Here is a 19,934-nt window from a genome sequence, read left to right on the forward strand (position 1 = left end):
ATTTAAAGCTGTCCTCATCTGAGATGGTTGTACACAAGGGAAAAGCCATAACTTCCCTTCTGACTGATTTGCACTCAGTTTAAGTCAGATTCAATCTGAGTCGATCAGCCAGGGCAGAAAATTATTGATCGTTTTCCATCAATTAGCAGCACTGAGGTACTTTGTTCATAAACACAACCACATTTTCATTGATAAGCCTATGAGAATACACAGTGCAAATGTGATTGATAACTTATGATTTCATCTTAACTATTGATCGAAATCTACTTCACCTGTGTTTGACAGATCGATTGAATGGGTTGTCAACTATGGAATGATTATTCCTATATACCTGTATATCAGTTTCAAACAAACTGACTTGATCCATCACAGTAGAAAATTACTGATTGTGTTGCATCGATCGGTGACACTGAGATACTATGGCCCAGATTCACAGAGAGCAAGGCGCACATTACGCCGCCGTAGAGCAAACACCGTACGCCACGCCTTTCGAAGGCGCACGCCGGCGTAGGTGGAAGTGGGCGTGACCCCATGTAAATGATGGGCCGAGCGCCAGACAGGTACGTATCACGAACTGTGCATGCGCCGTGACGTGGACGCATACACAGCACCCCCATGCGCCTGCTCACAACCGCGCAGGCACAAGTTCCTAAGCTACGTCGGATCACCACGTACGTCGTGAACATAACGTACGCCCAGCCAGACACACGTCCAACGCACAATACGCCGGCTTGTGTTCCCTGGTGCAGACCTGTGCATGTCTGTTGCCGGGTTGCATCTCATGTATAGGGAATAACTTTACGCCGGACGTACAACTTACGCGCATCTCGCGTACCATGCGCCGGGCACACGCACGTTTGTGAATCGGCGTATTTCCCTCATTTGCATGTTTGAGGGGCTAATCAATGGGAGCGGCACCATGCGCTCAGCCCATATGTGCGCCCACCCTACGTCCCAGTGTGTGGCATAAGGGTTGAATAGGTTGTTGACTATAACTCATTTATTCCTATCAGAAGAGATCAATCAAAAAATGAATGGATCATTTATTGAAGTGCTTATGAAGACCTCAAGGCTGCTTGTACCTGTGTGTTTCCTCTAAACATGCAACAAAACACACAAAATGTTTAGGAAACGCACTGCACATGCGCTGCCAGTGGCTGCCCCTAATCCATGCGCCCGACCCCTAATCTACATGCAGGGCACCGTACGCATGGATTCCAATATTTTTTTCCAGTAGAACACGATTAGAGCCCGAGGCTCTAATTGGCTTCAAAAATGGGGAGGACTCGGGGGGGGGGGGGGGAAGAGCACTGCGTCCTGAGCCCACACAGTTGTGTGACAATAGCGAATTAATATTTGCTATTGTCTTTCTGATTCTCCTTCCAGCCAATCAGGGAATGGGTACTGAGGAGAAGCTATCCTATTGGACGCCTAGGAGGAGGAGGATGGAGGAGATGCACAGCGGAAGCCGCCATGATGCCAAAGAGGAGGAGACGCAGGGGAAGCCGCCACGATCCACCCAGAGAGCCCCTGACCTAGATGGACCGGGGGGTTTACCAACCTGGGTGGTGGCTGTGGGTACATTGCTGCACCTAAAAAATATACCACCAGCCGCCACTGGGCACTGCAAAAGTGGGTTGTGCCAATAAGCTGTATTCACCCCGAGTGTTATGTCTTTGCACTTTTCTTTCACTTCGATTTTATTGGAGACAAAAATAAACATTTGCATATCACAGAAAAGCTATATGATAGAATAAAGAGGTAAAAAAGAGTATGGTAATTGTCATAAAAAGGCCACTTAAAAAAGAAAACACACAAAGAGCGAATTCAAAGGGAGATTCCCTCCACGGATATGAAACGTTGAGTGACCGGTCTGTACAATGTTGAAATGTTGGGTAATCATATAGAAGAGCGATGCTTGAAGTCAGTGGCGGCTGGTGCTCAAAATTTTTGGGGAAGCGCAAACAAACAAAAAACTTGCAGCCTCACTGTGCCCATCAAATGCAGCTACTGTGCCCATCAATTGCAGCCTCACTGTGCCCATCAAATGCAGCTACTGTGCCCATCAATTGTTGCCACTGTGCCATCAAACGCAGCCACTGTGCCCATCAATTGTGGCCACTGTGCCAGCAATTGTGGCCACTGTGCCATGCCATCAATTGTCACCACTGTGACATCCTATCAATTGTCGCCACTGTGCCATGCCATCAATTGTCGCCACTGTTCCATCAAACGCAGCCACTGTGCCATGCCATCAAACGCAGCCACTGTGCCATGCCATCAAACGCAGCCACTGTGCCGTGCCATCAAACGCAGCCACTGTGCCCATCAATTGTCGCCACTGTGTCCATCAATTGTCGCCACTGTGCCCATCAATTGCCGCCAGATTGCCCCCTCAAGAACCGCCAGATTGCTCCCCCCCCCCCCCATCGCCCGGCACTTACCTTTCTCGGGTCAGCCATCCTCCCTCCACGCTCCCTTGATGTCTTCTCCCGAGTCCCGCCCTCGATGTCGCTTCAGCCAATCAGGTTACCAGTAACAAGACCCAGTGAACCTGAATGGCTGAGACGGGTGTCGGTGTTAACCAGGGAACGCACACCCTGTGCGTCCCCTGGTTAACTATTTGGAAGCCGATTATAGCCAATAGGCTGTAATCGGGAAGCCGCTGGCTCTGATAGACACTTCCAAAAACCAACAAACTGCTGGTATTCAGATGGCTGGCGTTCACCAGGGGGCCGGCCAACTGAAAAGTGGGTAGTAGCGGCACCGGCGACAATACATAGATTCATGCAATGCATGAATCTATGTATTGTAGACTTGAGTGACGGCGCAGGGGAGAGAGGGGGTGGCGCTCCTGTGCCCACTATGGACGCACCACCGCTGCTTGAAGTGTTTTTGCACTTTTTTATGGGCATTTTGTTGTGCATTTGTACGCACGTTTATAAGCGTTTTTGTACAGTGTTTTTCCAAGCGACTTGGAGCTTTGGCGTTTTTGTGTCTATTATCTGTTAGTTACATCCTTTGTTGCTATGCGTTTTTTTTATTTTCAGCTGCTTCAAAAACGCACCAATTTGCCCGAATCACGCTACAAAAGTAGCTCCAAAACTTTTTGGGGCTTCAGGCCTTTTGGAGGGGAGATGTGAACCAACTTTGTAGAGAATAAAACATTTTTTTTCTCCTTGAGCATTTTAGAGCTTCAAGTTACAAAACGCTCAGGTGTGAATGGATAGATTGATTGATTGATTGATAGCACCCCAAGCATGGATAGCGGATGTGCGCTTTGCTGCGCAACGTAACATGTTACTAACGCAACAAAATGCCACGAAGATTCATGACCGAAAAGGTTCTGGAGCCACTTTTGGGGCATTTGTCATGTGTAGGGAAGCCCAAGGTGGCGCGCACATTAATGCCTGAAAGGTGGGAACGCGCGTTCCCGCTCCGCTCAGGTGTGAATGGTGCCTACAGGAGGTTGTACAATCAGATTGTATTAATCAGTGTATTGATCTATACTTTTGTGTCATTTCTCTTTTTTCCATCCCAATGAGTCCAGACATGTCCTTGCTATTGTCGGAAGTGATTGCAGAGCCATAAAGGAGGACTATTGTAGGACTGGTGGAGTGTGCTTGTAGAGCTCAGTGGGGGGTGCTCAGGCACTAGAATAGGAAGAAAGGAGAAGGAGGGATCACAGCAGTTTCGTCCAGGAAGGTGTCAAACATTAACACAAAGTCACCCGACCAGTCCGGAGTGCAGATTCAATCGGTCATTACAATAGACATGACATCCTGCTCCAGCCTCCTCTTCTTGTTTCCTTCATAGAAGACTATAGGGACTCACTAAGGAAGGGACATCATGGCTGTCAGCTCCTGGGATCGCTGCAGGGTCAGGGAGAGGATACAAGCCGCACTGGCCGGACTACAGGAACTCCGCACATTACAGGAGACACAGGAGAGGAGGGTGGCCGCAGTGCTGCACCTACCGCACACTCCACTACAGGGCCATACGGTACGTTCACACACCATCACTACATTGGGAGAATGACTGGGGGGCTCATACTAGTCTTTCTGTTTTAAAGTAGAACTAAATGCAATTGTTTACACCAGCCAAAGTGTGAAAAGCGAGTCACAGTGGATCGCTATTTAGGAGTGCAGCTAAGCAGCCCCTGTCGGATGTTCAGGGGGGCTCCTAAACGCCTGTTGTATTTTTTTTTTCTCTTTCAAACAGCACTTTATAAAGAGTCTAATGATTAGTATGACATGCTAACGATTCTTTTATTTATAAAGTACTGTTTGGCAATGAACAAAACATAAAAAAAACTGTTTAGGAAACCTGAACACCCGACATGGGCTGCACCCCCAAAATTGCCAACTATTTGTTGGCGCTGTTAAATCGTGTATAATAACTGTTGGCGCTATATAAATCTTAATAATAATTGTTGGCGCTAATTAAATCCAGAATAATAGCTATTGGCGCTGTCAAATCCAGTATAATAACTGTTGGCGCTATAAATCCTGTAAATAACTGTTGGCGCTATGAATCCTGTATAATAGCTGTTGGCGCTGTCAAATACTATATAATAGCTGTTGGCGCTATAAATCCTGTAAATAGCTGTTGGCGCTGTCAAATCCTGTAAATAACTGTTGGCGCTATAAATCCTGTATAATAGCTGTTGGCGCTGTCAAATCCTATATAATAGCTGTTGGCGCTATAAATCCTGTAAATAACTGTTGGCGCTATAAATCCTGTATAATAGCTGTTGGCACTGTCAAATCCTGTATAATAACTGTTGGTGCTATAAATCCTGTATAATAGCTGTTGGCGCTATAAATCCTGTATTATAGCTGTTGGCGCTATAAATCCTGTATAATAGCTGTTGCGCTGTCAAATCCTGTATAATAGCTGTTGGTGCTATAAATCCTGTATAATAGCTGTTGGCGCTATGAATCCTGTATAATAGCTGTTGGCGCTATGAATCCTGTATAATAGCTGTTGGCGCTATGAATCCTGTATAATAGCTGTTGGCGCTATAAATCCTGTAAAATAGCTGTTGGCGCTATAAATCCTGTATAATAGCTGTTGGCGCTATAAATCCTGTATAATAGCTGTTGGCGCTGTCAAATCCTGTATATTAGCTGTTGGCGCTATAAATCCTGTATAATAGCTGTTGGCGCTTTAAATCCTGTATACTAGCTGTTGGCGCTATAAATCCTGTATAATAGCTGTTGGCGCTATAAATCCTGTATAATAACTGTTGGCGCTAAAAAAAATCCTGTATAATAGAAATAATAACAATGCAATGCAACCGCGAGCCAATCGCATGACTTGCAGTTGCAGCACAGCCTGATTGACTTTAATGGCCGAGTTTGAGAAGCGGTGCCGCCTGTCAGCTCGGCATGCCGCATACGATTTAGGGCACATTTAGCTGCCCAAAGAAGTTTGAGTGCCCTTAAGACGTGTTAATGGCACATTTTTTGATTCATTTGTCTCACATTAGGGCTGGACTCACACTGGTGTGTCGTTAGACATGTGATTCGCACGGCACTGCTGTGTAGATCACATGTGATGTCTGTGTGATGCATATTCAGCCATACATATTGTATGTCTGAATTCGCATCGCATTCGCCCCAAAATGGTGCAGGACCCTTTTTTATGATCTGCACTGGAATCGGATCGCATTTGACAGCTCGCACTGCGATACTGGTCTGAGGGTGTCATTAACTTTCTATGGACACCCGCAGTGGTTGGCATAGGGCAGTGTGAATTGCCTGCGAGTTTCTATGCAATGCAGAAACCGGCACTGGAATCGCACTGGTTCCCACATTGCGCTGCTGTGAACCGGCACTAAGCCTAGGTTCACATTAGAGCGATTTTTCATGCGATTTTATCTCTCAAATCGCATGACAAGTCGCACCCTATTGGAGGCAATGGCACTGTTTCAATCGGTGCGACAACGATTTTGCGACGCTGCACCGATTTGCAAAAGTAGTCTCTGCACTATTTTTGCACATTTCATGTGTGACTTCAATAGACATCTGTGCATGAAGCCACACAGATGTCTATCAAGTAGCAGCTTCAAGTGAAGTAGTGCGATTTTAAAGTAGCATCAATGTGAACCAGGGCTAAGGCTGAGTTCACACTTGCTGTGGCTCACAGCATGGGGTCCGATGCGTCCCTGTTCACCGATTCAGGTGCAAATCAGGTCCAAATTTCTGCCTGAATTTGCACCTGATTCGGAGCCAAAGATACACAGGACCCTTCTTCAACGCGGACCGCGGCCGCCCCGGAGGTGTGTGAACTTACTCTATTGAGAGCTGTGCAAACTCTCCTGTCATGCGAATTTGATACAGAGAAATTCCACATCCAATTCGCATAAGTGTGAACCCAGCCTTAATGTTTGCCAGACGCCCCTTCTGTGTTGTTTTTTTATTCTATATATTTTTGTATTACCATCTAACACTTTCTAAATGCATCCCAAACACAATATAAACTTCATAAGGGCATGTTGTGACATGTTTGCGGTGCGTTTGCAGAACATTTCCATTGATATCAATGGAAATGTTTGTGAAACGGTAACGCAAATTAGTGAACATCACTGGGCGCCATAATGCACACAATTTTGACAAGCGCTTCAAAAACGCTCATGAAATGCCTGCTTTAAAGCGGTTGTAAACCCTTGTTTACAACTTAATGTTACAGGAAAGCCTATATTAACCACTTAAGACCCGGACCATTATGCAGTTTAAGGGCCTGTCCTCTTTTTGCGATTCGGCACTGCGTCACTTTAACTGACAATTGTGCGGTCGTTCATCCAAACAAAATTGGCGTCCTTTTTTTCCCACAAATAGAGCTTTCTTTTGGTGGCATTTGATCGCCTATGCGTTTTTTTTTTGTGCTATAAACAAAAATAGAGCGACAATTTTGAAAAAAAATCAATATTTTTTTACATTTTGCTATAATAAATATCCCCAAAAATATATAACATTTTTTTTTACTCAGTTTAGGCCGATACGTATTCTTCTACCTATTTTTGGTAAAACAAAATCCCAATAAGCGTTTATCGATTGGTTTGCGCAAAGTTTATAGCATTTACAAAATAGGGGATAGTTTTATGGCATTTTTATTAATATTATTTTTTTACTACTAATGGCGGCGATCAGCGCTTTTTTTTCGTGACTGCGACATTATGGCGGACACATCGGAAACTTTTGACACATTTTTGGGACCATTGTCATTTTCACAGCGAAAAATACTATAAAAATGCACTGATTACTGTGAAAATGAAAAAGAAAGTGAATGGGTTAACCACTAGGGGGCACTGTAGGGGTTAAGTGTGACCTAATTTGTGTTTCTTACTGTAGGGGGGCGGGGCGGGACGTGTGACGTCACTGATCGTCGTTCCTTATATCAGGAAACAGACGATCACTGCCACAGAGAAGAATGGGGAAGGTTTGTTTACACTTACCTCTCCCCGTTCTTCAGCTCCTGTGACCTGATCGAGGGACACCAGCGGCGATCGGGTCCCGCAGGCGTGGTCACGGAGCTTCAGACTGGGTCGACAACGCGCCGCAGGCAGCACGCTCGCGACCCACGGCTGTTTTTTTTAAAAGAGGACGTGTATATACGTCCATGTGCCCAGCCGTGCCGTATATAGTCGTGCGGCGGTCCTTAAATGGTTAAGGCTTACCTGTAACTAACAAGGATATCTTCTCCTAAACCTGCATGGTTTTAGGAGATATCCCTGTATTTGCCGACATCATGCGGCACATGCACACTTAAGCCAACTGAAGCAATGGCACCATGTTTGGCAGGCATTGCTGCTTTGCAGCTGCCTCCATTATTATTTTTGGTACTTATATAGTGCTGTCAATTTATGCAGTGCTTTTACATATATATTATACCTTTACATCAGTCCCTGCCCTCAAGGAGCTTAAAAATCTAAAGTTCCTAACTCACATTCATACATACTAGGGCCAATTTAGACAGTATCCAATTAACCTACTAGCATGTCTTTGGAGTGTGGGAGGAAACTGGAATACCTGGAGGAAGCCCACACAGGCACGGGGAGAACATGCAAACTCCAGGTAGGTATTGTTGTGGTTGGGATTTGAACCAGTGAACATTTTTACTGCTAGGTGAGAGTGCTACCCACTACACCGCTGTGAAGCCCTCCATTGCCTACTATTAAAGCGCACCACAAGCGTCCTGTACATGCACTGTAAACATGCTTATGGTGTTTACAGGGCGTTTAAGGTGCGGTTGCAAAGCATCAAAAATGATCATTTCCTGTTTTAGCCTTGAAAAAAAAAACATGTCACAGGGCGTTTGAAGAGTGTTGCCTGACACGACATGAATGCCTGTACAACACATCCAAAATGTTCATTAAAGGGGTTGTAAACCCTTGTTTTTTAAATTAAGTTTTGCACAGTGGCCACGATCCTCGTCTTCTGCGTTCCCCAACGGCAGTCGCGGCTCCTCCCCACATCGGTAAACCCCCTAGGAGAAGCGCTCTCCCTGGGGGTTTTTGTGCGGGCATGCTCCTGAGTCCAGCATTTGCGTCCATAGACAAAGAATGCAGGACCTGGCCCCGCCCCCCAGCGCCGCGTCATCGGATTTGATTGACATCAGCGGGAGCCAATGGCCCAGAGAGGGTTTGCGCGTCTCTGGCGGGGAAACAAACTGGCTCAGGTGAGTAAAACGAGGGAGCTGGGGGGCCGGTCAGTGAAAGATGTTTTTTCACCTTAATGCATAGGATGCATTAAGATGAAAAAAACATGAGTGTTTACAACCCCTTTAACACTATAAGTGTACACTTTAAGGCTGCCTTAGAATTAAACGCCTGTCTGAAAGAGCCCTCAATGTAAAGTAGCCTTACAGCGGCCACAACACAAAGAATCGCGGCTGCTGCATGTGAACAGCTTCCCCTGGCTGTAATTTAGCCATTAGGTGGGTGGCCGGTGGGGTTTGGTGGGGCAGTAAAACCATGGCTAAACTGCTTGTGTTTACCACAGCCCATGGTAAAGAGGCCTAAGGGAGGGTTATAGCCCTGTCAGATTGTTTTTTACCATCTGTGTCCTATTGGAGAAAATTCCCTTCACTTCCCCTAAGGAAGGTTTATACACAGTGACGGCTGGTGGGTTCTTCTTTTGGAGGGGCGGCAAACAAACAACACAGCCCCCCCCCCCCACAGACAGCACTTCTCCCAGTGGGCGGTCCAGCAATTACCTGCTCCTGTGGCGGGGCTGGGGTGTCCTCCCCTCTCCTGGGGTGCGGGCAGCGGCGCCTCCAGTGTCCGCTCCTCAAGCTTTCTCTGCCGTGTGTCTCCTCTTCCACCAAAGAGGTAGACATCCAAAAGGATCAACTGACACTTTGGCCTATCGGGAAACAGATCTCCCGATCTGCCTCCTGATTGGTGGGGAGAAACTTTAGTGTGAAAATAGCGTAAATTTATTCGCTATCGTCACACAACTAGGTGGGCTCGGAGTGCAATGCTCTGCGCTACGAGCCCACCCTTTTTTGAAGCCTATTAGAGCTTCTGGCTCTAATCAGGTTCTTCAAAAAAACACCCCTTACATTGCAATCCATGGTCCAGCGCCACTGATATGTAGATCAGGAGGCTGGGCGCATGGATAGGGGAGGCAGCACCCGTGCGCCCTCTATGAACTGGTAATACAGTAAACGTTTTCAGATTGTGCTTTTTTTTTTTTACATCTGGGTCCCATAAGGGAGATTTCCCTTCACTTCCTGTCCCACAGCCACAACAGGAAGTGAGTGGATATCTCTGGTAGTCACCAGAACTAGTGTCCCCTTGAGAAGGTTTTCCCTTTATTATTGTTCTGGTGGAGTTTTTATTTTTTGTTTTTACTTCTGGTTTTTACAGGACAAATACAGGGCCTTTTTATACTGATTAGTTTTTCTTTTGTTTTTTTTTCACTTGCGAAAGAAAATGCATGATCATTAAATCCTATGGAACTCTTCAGACCAGTCTGTTGCATTTTTGTGACATGTTTGGTGCTGTAAAAAAATGCACTCAAAACACACCTCCCCATTGCAATACATTTAAAACGCATCAAAGCTTGGAAAAAATGCATCAAAAACACATCTGCCATTGTGTTTTTGGTGCGGGTTTTGATGTACATGTCCTTTTTTCACCGGTGCAAAATGCATCAGAGACGCGGCAAAGATGCATAGGTCTTTTTTCAATGGAGCAGTGTGAAAGAAGCTTCTATCTCCTTAAAGGGGACATATATAGCAATAAAAGCAGGCCATAGATCAGTGGTTCTCAACTCCGGTCCTCGGGACCCACTAACAGGTCACGTTTTCAAAATAACTGAAATACAGTTATACAGGTGATATCATGGTAATATTTAAAATCTGGCCTGTAAGTGGGTCCCAAGGACCGGAGTTGAGAACCACTGCCATAGATGATGCAATTTTCTTTTATACATCCATGAGTGCAGTCAGTGTTGATGGGGAAATTACTCTCATGGAGCTATTGTGTTTTCCTGGCAGAGGGGGGGGGGGGGGCTCTCCTAAATGCTCCTAAACACTCTTAAAGCGTTGCTAAAACACTACTACAAAAAGCTATTACCAAGATTTTTTATCCATTATTTTTCCTAGCGTTTGCTTAAAGTGGATGTAAACCCAAAAATTGGACATGTTTATCATATGTTATGTTATGTTTATCATAATATGAGGTGATCCACAGTATAAAAAGTGAGAAATCCACCCCTCCCCCACATAACACATCCTGGTAATATACAATGACCTGTGGATCACCTCATATTATGATAAACATAACATAACATATGATAAACATGTCCAAGCTAGATATGTAAATAACCTGTCACTCAAAGCAAGGAGAGAGAAAAGGACTTTGTATTTAGACAGGTTTTTATCTGGAAGTCTGTTAATTTTCACTGAACAATAAAGGAGGATTGCTCAGAGCTCTATTAACTCTGTGTGGCAAGACTGGGCACAGATGATAGGAAATCTTATACTCTACATTGCGACATCAATGTATAGGATGCATTAAGGTGGAAAAACATGAACCTTTACAACCCCTTTAAGCTAAACTCCATTATTATTTCTCCATTAATATTATTATTATTATTATTATTATTATTATTATTATTATTATTTTTAATGACATTTCACCAGTTTTTGTCACTTTTGTCAGCCTGTCTGCTTTTCAGCATCATCCATTTCCAGGTCAAACTTTTATTAATTAAAGAGACCCTGTCGCCTGGCCGTTAATTTTTTTAACAATATTCCCATTATATTATACCGTATATGGATTTGACATATTTTATCTGTGTTATTTGTCTGTAAAAGTCTCCATGATGTAGCTAGCCCAGTGTTTCTCAACTCCAGTCTTCAAGGCTCCCCAACAGGTCATGTTTTTAGGCTCTTCATTATTTTGCACAGGTGATTTGATCAGTTTCACTGCCTTAGTAATTACCACAGCCGTTTCATCTGAAGGGAATCCTGAAAACATGACCTGTTGGGGCGCCTTGAGGACTGGAGTTGAGAAACACCGAGCTAGCTTAAAGGGGTTGTAAACCTTCGCATCCTATGCATTAAGGTGAAAAAACACCTTGCAGTCACCGAGCCCCCGTTTTACTTACTTGAGCCCCGAATTTCCGAGGGCGCGATCCCGCGTCGTTCTCCCATGCCTGTTGGGCTCTTCATTGGATAGATTGATAGCAGCGCAGCCATTGGCTCCCGCTGCTGTCAATCAAATCCAATAACACGTCCGCCGGGGGGCAGGGCCAAGTCATACAATTGGCAGCTATGTATGCCGAGTGTATAACACAAGAGCACGCCCGCAAGGTAACCCCTCGGGAGCGAGCTTCTTACGGGGAGGAGCCGTGAGAGCCGCCGTGGGACCTTAGAAGAGGACGATCGGGGCCACTCTGTGCAAAACGAACTGCACAGTGAAGGTAACTATGATATGTTTGTTATTTAAGCTTTAGTGTCACTTTAAAGCCCTGAGACTGATGCTGAGCGCTTCCATCTTGGATGTGATGCCGACAACCCCAGCAGATTCAGAGGTGTCATTTAAAGCGGAGGTCCGCCAAAAAAAAATATATATTAAAAGCCAGCAGCTACAAATACAGCAGCTGCTGACTTTTAATAAATGGACACTTACCTGTCCAGGGTGCCCGCCATGTCGGCAGCTGAAGCCGAGCAATCGCTCGGCTCTCGGCTGTCCCCGCCGCCATCCTCGGTGAGAGAATTTGGAAGTGAAGCGTTGCGGCTTCACTTCTCAGTTCCCTACTGCGCATGTGCGAGTCACGCAGCGCGCCCTTACTGGTCCCCGCTGTCTCCTGGGACCAGTGTGTTTCCCAGAAGACAGCGGGGGGGAAGGGGTGTGACTCCCGTGGGAGTCTATGCCTGGAAGTGGATGCAAATATCTGTCCAGGTACCTGCACCCCCCTTCCCCTGAAAGGTGTCAAATGTGACATCGGAGGGGGGAGGGTTCCGAAGAGCAGAGGTTCACTTTTTGTGTGGACCTCCGCTTTAAAGTGTATTTAAACCCTAACAGTTAATTTATCTGCTCTCTTTTGGTCTGTTAAATCTACAATCAAAAGCATTTTTACTATATATGTAAGTGGAAAAAAAAAAAGATTTATGGAATAAATAAATAATACTGCAAGTAAGCATTTAAAATACTTGATTTTACTGTACTTTTACCTGCACTTTTTTGATTAGTGACAGGGTCTCTTGAAAGGAATAGAGGATTTCATGGGAATATGTGTTAAAGTGAGACTTTCATCCACTGGTCCTGAAAGCAAATATTTTCTTACAGATATTCTGCAAAAGCCACGTATGTAGTTTAGTGTGTGCCTGCATGGAAGTCATTTATTTTGCTTGCACTAACCTATAAATCCTAATGTTGACCATGCTTTCTATTAAACAAGCAGTGCTTTCACCAACATGCCACTCAATATGTTACTCATTACTTCTTAATGGTTAACTCAAGTAGAACCGAAGAGTTACTCCAAGTTAAACTACTCATCTTTTTGTGTTTAACTGAACTGCAGGCAGTTATTTAAAACACAACATCAAGTTAAAGATTCACTAAAGACTAAAGCCAGCTATATATGGATCGAATTTTGGACGCTTCTGCAGGGACTGGCCGAATTTCGATCCATGTATGGGCAACCTGGTTTTACAAAAGTCGATCTATCAGCCGACTTCTGTACAGCCAGCCTGTCGGATAAATGGCGCAGTGCTGACAGCTATAGCCAGCATCACTGATCACTCAGTATGTTCTGATGGAGGGCAAGTCTCCCCGCTGTCAGAACACAATAGCTCAGAGAGGGTAATTCTCCTATTCAATTCCAATGTATGAATGAAGGAACTGGGTCATTTTTTTCTGCTCAATCCCCTGGAATAATCTATGGGCTGCCTAGGTGCACTTTCTGTAAAGAAAAGTAGTAAATGCACCAATATTTACTAAATGTGCATTTCAGCCTGGATCAGTGGATTGTGGCTGCAGTGTACAAGTTTTGTTGCCAAAACATAGAGTGATACTAAAGTCTATTTTTTTTAGTTAAAAATAACAAACATGTTATACTTACCTGCTCTGTGCAGTTGGTTTTGCACAGAGCAGCCCATATCCTCCTCTTCTCGGGTCCCTCGTCGGCGCTCCTGGCCCCTCCCTCCGGTCAAGTGCCCCTACAAAAAGCGTCTTGCTATTGGGGCACCGAAGCCGAGCCGCAGCTCCGTGTGTCCATTAAGACACAGAGCAGTGGTTCTGCCCTGCCCCCTCTCTCTCCTGATTGGCTAACTGACTTTGATTGACAGCAACGGAAGCCAATAGCACCGCTGCTGGGTCTCAGCCAATCAGGAGGGAGAGTCCCGGACAGCTGAGGCACTCGTGCACATTGCTGGATAGAAATGGGCCCAGGTAAGTTTTAGGGGGGCTGTTACACACAGAAGTTTTTTTTACCTTAAAGCGGAGGTTTGGCCATTTTTTTTTTAAAAAGCCAGCAGCTACAAATATGGCAGCTTTTAAAAAATGGACACTTACCTGTCCAGCGTGCCTGCGATGTCAGCAGCGAGGCTGAGCAATCGCTCGGTCCTCGGCTGCTTCCACCGCCATCCTCGGTGAGGGAATCAGGAAGTGAAGCCTTGCGGCTTCACTGCCCGATTCCCTACTGCGCATGCGCGAGGATCGCAGCGCCCCATCACTGGTCCCCGCTCTCTTCTGGGAACAGTGTTTCCCAGAAGACAGCGTGGGGGAGTGACGTCACAGGCTGGATTCCCCGCAGGGATCCGAACCCGGAAGTGTTCGAGACAGGTATTTGCACCCCCCTCCCCCCTGAAAGGTGCCATATGTGACACCGGAGGGGGGAGGGATCCAAAAAGCGGAGGTTCACTTTTTGTGTGGACCTCCGCTTTAATGCACAGAATGCATTAGGATAAAAAACCTTCTGTCTTTAAAATAACTTTAACTGAACAAGCTGAAGTTAGAAGCTGATTGGTTACTGTGCACATCTGCACCAGATTCTATATGAACCAGTTTTAGTAAATCTCCTCCTATGTTGCATGTTACACTCTAAATAATATGGGCGTAACACGTAACATGGTAAAAAAAGGTGGAATTGCAAGCATCCACCCAGTTCAACCAATAGAAAATAAATGAATAAATAGAGAACCTATATATATATATATATATAGATAGATAGATAGATAGATAGATAGATAGATAGATAGATAGATAGATACATAGATACATAGATAGATACATATTTATATATATATATGTACCGTATATATGTACTGTATATACAATCCTATACCCACAGTTAAACCAGATGAAGGAAAAAAAAGCATGGTTTAATCTGCTCCAGCATGGAAAAAAATCTTTCCTGATCAGAAGGCAATCAGATATTCCCTGGATGAACTAACCCTGGTATTATTACCTATAAATTTTAGTATGCGATTATATTTTTGTGCATTTAGGAATGCTTCCAGCTCTTTTTTAAAATAATCTACTGACCTGGCCAGAACTAGTTCTTGAGGGAGTCTATTCCACATTTTCACAGCTGTTACTGCGAAGAAGCCTTTCTGTATGTGTAGGTGGAACAAAAAAAATGTAGATTCCCTCCAAAGCAGCAGCTGTCAGAATACCTAAACAGCGGGTGCATCTGATAGGATCCGTTGCTTGGTGAACAAACCACCCGGTCGCCCTTCCACCAGCACTTACTCCATCTAGTTTGCGGGCAGCTTCGGCAGCTTTCCCCTGTGTCTCCTTGGCAGCTTCCCCCTGCTTTTGCTCTTGGCCAGCCAATACCATCACTTCTCCTCTCGTCCAATCAGGTCTTAAGACCCGCTTAATGATTGGGTGTGAGGAGAAGCAGGAATAGCAGGAATATTATTCGCTATTGTGACACACCCTGAGCCCACCCTTTTTGAAGCCAATTAGAGCCTCAGGCTCTATTCATGTGCTTCAAAAAATATATATTAAAATCCATGCATGTAGATTAGGGGCCGGGTGCATGGATTAGGTGTCCCTGCGCCCCTAATGAAGCGGCCGCCACTGCTCCTAAGGAAGGACTTCAGAGGTGTAGGACACAGCCACGTTATCTGCCAGCAGTGTCTAGATACTACTGGCTAAGCAGAATATACACATCTTTGACAGGCAAACAAGTTCACATAAATGCATTCAATTATGTTTTTAGCCACATAAAAAAAAAAATATATAGATAAACAAAGCAGCTGCAGGGGCAGCTACAGTGTAACTTTTTTATTTTATTTACACAAGGATAAAACATACTGTTGCAAAACTGAAATTAAAACTCAAAGTTTATTCTTGCAACATTTTTGTTTAATCAAGAAGTAGCGTGGTTTACAAGCGCTTCACAATACGGGCTGTTTTAAAAAATCCTGTCTCGATTTGCTTCTGGTGTGCATTGCCGCATGTGGCCATGGGTGACGCTCTGAGAAACCCAGAAACGTTTCAGAGTGTTTCGAGTGTTTCCGAGTGTCTCCGGCACCCCCATCTCTGGCCACATGCGGTACTGCATACACTAGCAGTAACACTGGAACTAATTATATGAGTTTCCATTGATTCCTATGGGGAAACTCATTTTGATATACGAGTGCTTTGGATTACAAGCATGCTTCTGGAACTAATTATGCTCATAATCCGAGGTATTACTGTAATTCCTATTTTTGGCCTGATTTATCCACCTCATTTACAAAATAAAATGCACAAAAAGTTGAATACCCCCAAGATGACCTTTGCACTCAGTATTAGAAAAATTGAAGGAACTGTCGCTCCTGCACACATGATCTGAAAATTGTACGAAAAATACCGCTTTTGCAGTGATCATACGGTAATCTGATCATTAGTACACATCTTTCGATAGCCGATCCCGACAATTCATGCAAAATTATCAGAAGACACAAATATAAAAATTGTTCCCGTACGATACCAGATCATACTTTTTAAAATTTTTGTTTAATCAGTACAGTTTTCATCCGAAAATACAATACATTATATCACTTCCAAATTTGTATTCTGTCATACGAGAATTGGCGTTAAGCCTGGCACACATGATAAGATTATCGGACAAATGATCATTCTTTTTTTTATTTTGCATACTAGTCTCCATATCGAAAATGAAGATGTTACTAAACTTCCGAAAATTCTTGTACAACAGAATAAAGATTCGGAAGTGATGTAATGTACTGTATTTGTATTGTATTTTCAGACTAATACTGTACTGATTAAACAAAATTGTATGATACCAAAAATGATTTTGGATGAACTGTCGTAATTGGATCTTTAAAGCTGTGTACTTACGATCAGATTATCGCACGATCACTTTGAAAGTGGATTTTTTGTACGATTTTCTGATTGTGTGTATGGGCCCTTAAGTTTAGTTTCCTCTTCATTTTTGATGTAGACTAGCATGCAAAAAAATAAATAAAAAATCAGACAATCATTCATCTGATTAATCTCATTGGGCCATATTCTCAAATAATTTACGCCGGCGTATCAGCAGATACGCTGACGTAAGTCCGATCCTATGTTTAAGTGTTTTCTCAAACTGAGATACACTTAAACATGCCTAAGATACGACGGCCTGCGCCGTCGTATCTTAGGCTGCAATATTTACGCTGACCGCTAGGTGGCGGTCAGCGTAGAATATGCAAATTAATAGTCACGCCGATTCTCTAACGTACGCTTTAACGTTGTTTCCGTAAGAGATACGCGGCGTAAAGATAAACATGCCCCTTAGGTGGCGTACTCAATGTTAAGTATGGCTGTCGATCCCGCGTCGAAATTTGAAAATTTAACGTCGTTTGCGTAAGTCGTCCGTGAATGGCGCTGGACGCCATTTACGTTACAGTCAAAACAAATGACGTCCGTGAGACGTCATTTAGCGCAATGCACGTCGGGTAATTAACCCGACGGAGCATGCGCATTACAATCGGCGCGGGAGCGCGCCTAATTTAAATGATCCACGCCCCCTACCAGGATCATTTGAATTAGGAGGGCTTGCGCGGGTGGACTTTACGCGACGCTGCCGCAAGTTTACAGGTAAGTGGTTTGGGAATCAGGCACTTGCCACTTAAACTTGCGGCGGCGTAACGTAAAGGACATACGTTCCGCCGCCTCAGATCTTTAAGAATATGCCCCATTGTGTGTACCGGACTTTAGCCTAGAGAAGGCTGGCTGTGAATCAAAAAATCAGGGTCCAGGTATAGAGGGCATGTGTCAGAGTAGCAAGGAAAAGGTTTATTTTTTCAACCCTAATTTATCAACCCCTTGCATTAAAAAAAAAAAAGAATATGTACAAAATGCCGAACACCCCCAAGATCACAGTTAATCCCAATAATAAAGCTGAACTCTCAGCAAACCCCTAATGCCCCGTATACATGTTTGGAATTTCCGATGGGAAAAGTCAGACGGACTTTTTCCATCTGAAATTCCGACCGTGTGTATGGAGTTCCATCGGAGTAAAAGAGAACATGTTCTCTATCTAAACTCCAATGGAATTAATCTGAATTTCCGATGGGTCATACAGACTTTTTCCGATTAATTTCGTCGGAGTTTAGATAGAGAACATGTTCTCTTTTACTCCGATGGAATTCCGTCGGAATTCCCATGTGATTTTGGTCAGACAAAAGTCCGACCTTGTGTACGGGGCCTAAATACACAGATTATTTCATATGTTAAAGCAACTATTTTAGCTTCTGAGGAATTTGTATTACTGTCCACCAGTCCTGAGATAAACTGACTCATGTTCAACCAGCTAGCCCACGTATGGTTTTACCTAATAAAGTCCAAATAAGTCAGAAATAATATGTAGTAGGTAGTGGATCCAAATACCACTGAAGGAAACCAAAATCCCAGCAAGCTGAGAGAGAAACAAGAGGGGCCCCTCTCCTTGTTTCCCAAACCACCATTTAAGGATGTTATATATAACTGTGTCATAAAAATTCCAGCTGACTTGTTTTTTGTTTGTTTTTAGTCTCACTTGAGTAATCGCCTTGATCAGCAAATAAGTGCACGCAAACTAGATGGAGATAAATCATCAACAGAACATCTGGAAAGTGATAGCAGGCCAAGCTCAGGTAAGAAAACAGACCAGTAGAACCAAAGTTTACTTTTGTGGTTGATAACACAATTGTAAATTAGAGATTGGCTTTTGTTAAAGCGGTTGTATACCCGCAATAATTATTTATTTTTTTACACCTGCAAGGCAAAAGGCATAATGAACTAGTATGCACCGCATACTAGCTCATTATGAATACTTACCTTGGAACGAGGTGTAGAGCACTTACCTGGTCCACGCCGAGCGAGATGTCATCTTGTCTCGGCGTGTCTTCTGGTATGGCCGCTCCAGCGCTGTGATTGGCTGGAGCGGCGAAGCGGGAGACTTCATTCCGGCAAGGTCCGGCGGCTGCCGGTCCTTTAGCCGAGGATCCCCGCTGCGCATGCGCCACTGCAATCAGCGGCGCATTGCGAGGGGAATATATCCTAAACCGTACAGGTTCCAAAATTCGAAATGTCGAAAATGAAAAATTTGAAATTAGAACATTCGGAATTTCGAAAATTAGAAAATTCGGAATTTCGAAAATTATAAATTTCGAAAATTCATAAATTCGAAATTTCGAAAATAAAAAAATTCGAAAATTGGAAAAATTAAAAATTAGAAAATTCGAAAATTGAAAATTTCGAAATTCGAAAATTGAAAATTTCCAAATTCGAAAATTGAAAATTTCGAAAATTCGAAAATTGAAAATTTCTATTATATTTTGAAATTTGAAAGTAAAAAATTAGAAATTTCGAAATTAGAAATTTGAAAATGAAAAATTCGAAAATTCGGAATTTCGAAATTAAAAAAAAAAACGAATTTTTTCGTATTTCCGAATTTCCGAAAATTCGAAATTGAAAATTCTGTAATTTAAAAATTCGGAAATACGAAATTGAAAAATTCGAAAATGAAAAATTCCAAAATTCGAAAATTAGAAATTTCGAAAATTAGAAATTTCGAAAATTTGAAATTTCGAAAATGAAAAATTCGAAAATTAAAAATTCGTAAATTCGAAAAATAAAACATTTTGAAAATTCGAAAATTGAAAATTTCGAAATTCGAAAGAAAAAAATGTGAAATTTCGAAAATTGAAAAATTCGAAATTTGAAAAATCGAAAATGAAAAATTCGAAAATTAAAAAATAAATGACAAATTCGAAATTTCTAAAATAGAAAAATTCGGTATTTCTAAAATAAAAAAAACGTACATTTTTCAGATTTTCCGAAAATTCGAAATTGAAAAATTCGAAATGGAAAAATCGAAAATTCGAAATTGAAAACCGTACAGGTTTAGGAGATATTCTTTATACCTACAGGTAAGCCTTATTATAGGCTTACCTGTAGGTAAAAGTGGTAGTAAAGAGTTTACTACCACTTTAAA

At 43.3% G+C, this 19,934-nt stretch overlaps 1 protein-coding gene across 1 annotated transcript in view; it reads left to right on the forward strand.

The window, feature by feature from the left end:
- Nucleotides 1-3,653: 3,653 nt before the first annotated feature.
- Nucleotides 3,654-19,934, forward strand: part of DACT2 (dishevelled binding antagonist of beta catenin 2) — a 37,389-nt gene continuing 21,108 nt past the window's right edge. Inside the window, exons 1-2 of the mRNA XM_040350677.1 lie at nucleotides 3,654-4,002; nucleotides 18,489-18,591. Of these exons, the coding sequence (XP_040206611.1) occupies nucleotides 3,850-4,002; nucleotides 18,489-18,591 (256 nt within the window). The 5' untranslated portion in view covers nucleotides 3,654-3,849. The remainder of the gene's footprint in view (nucleotides 4,003-18,488; nucleotides 18,592-19,934) is intronic.

This window comes from Rana temporaria, chromosome 4, assembly GCF_905171775.1.
Source record: "Rana temporaria chromosome 4, aRanTem1.1, whole genome shotgun sequence".
Taxonomy (NCBI): Eukaryota; Metazoa; Chordata; class Amphibia; order Anura; family Ranidae; genus Rana; species Rana temporaria.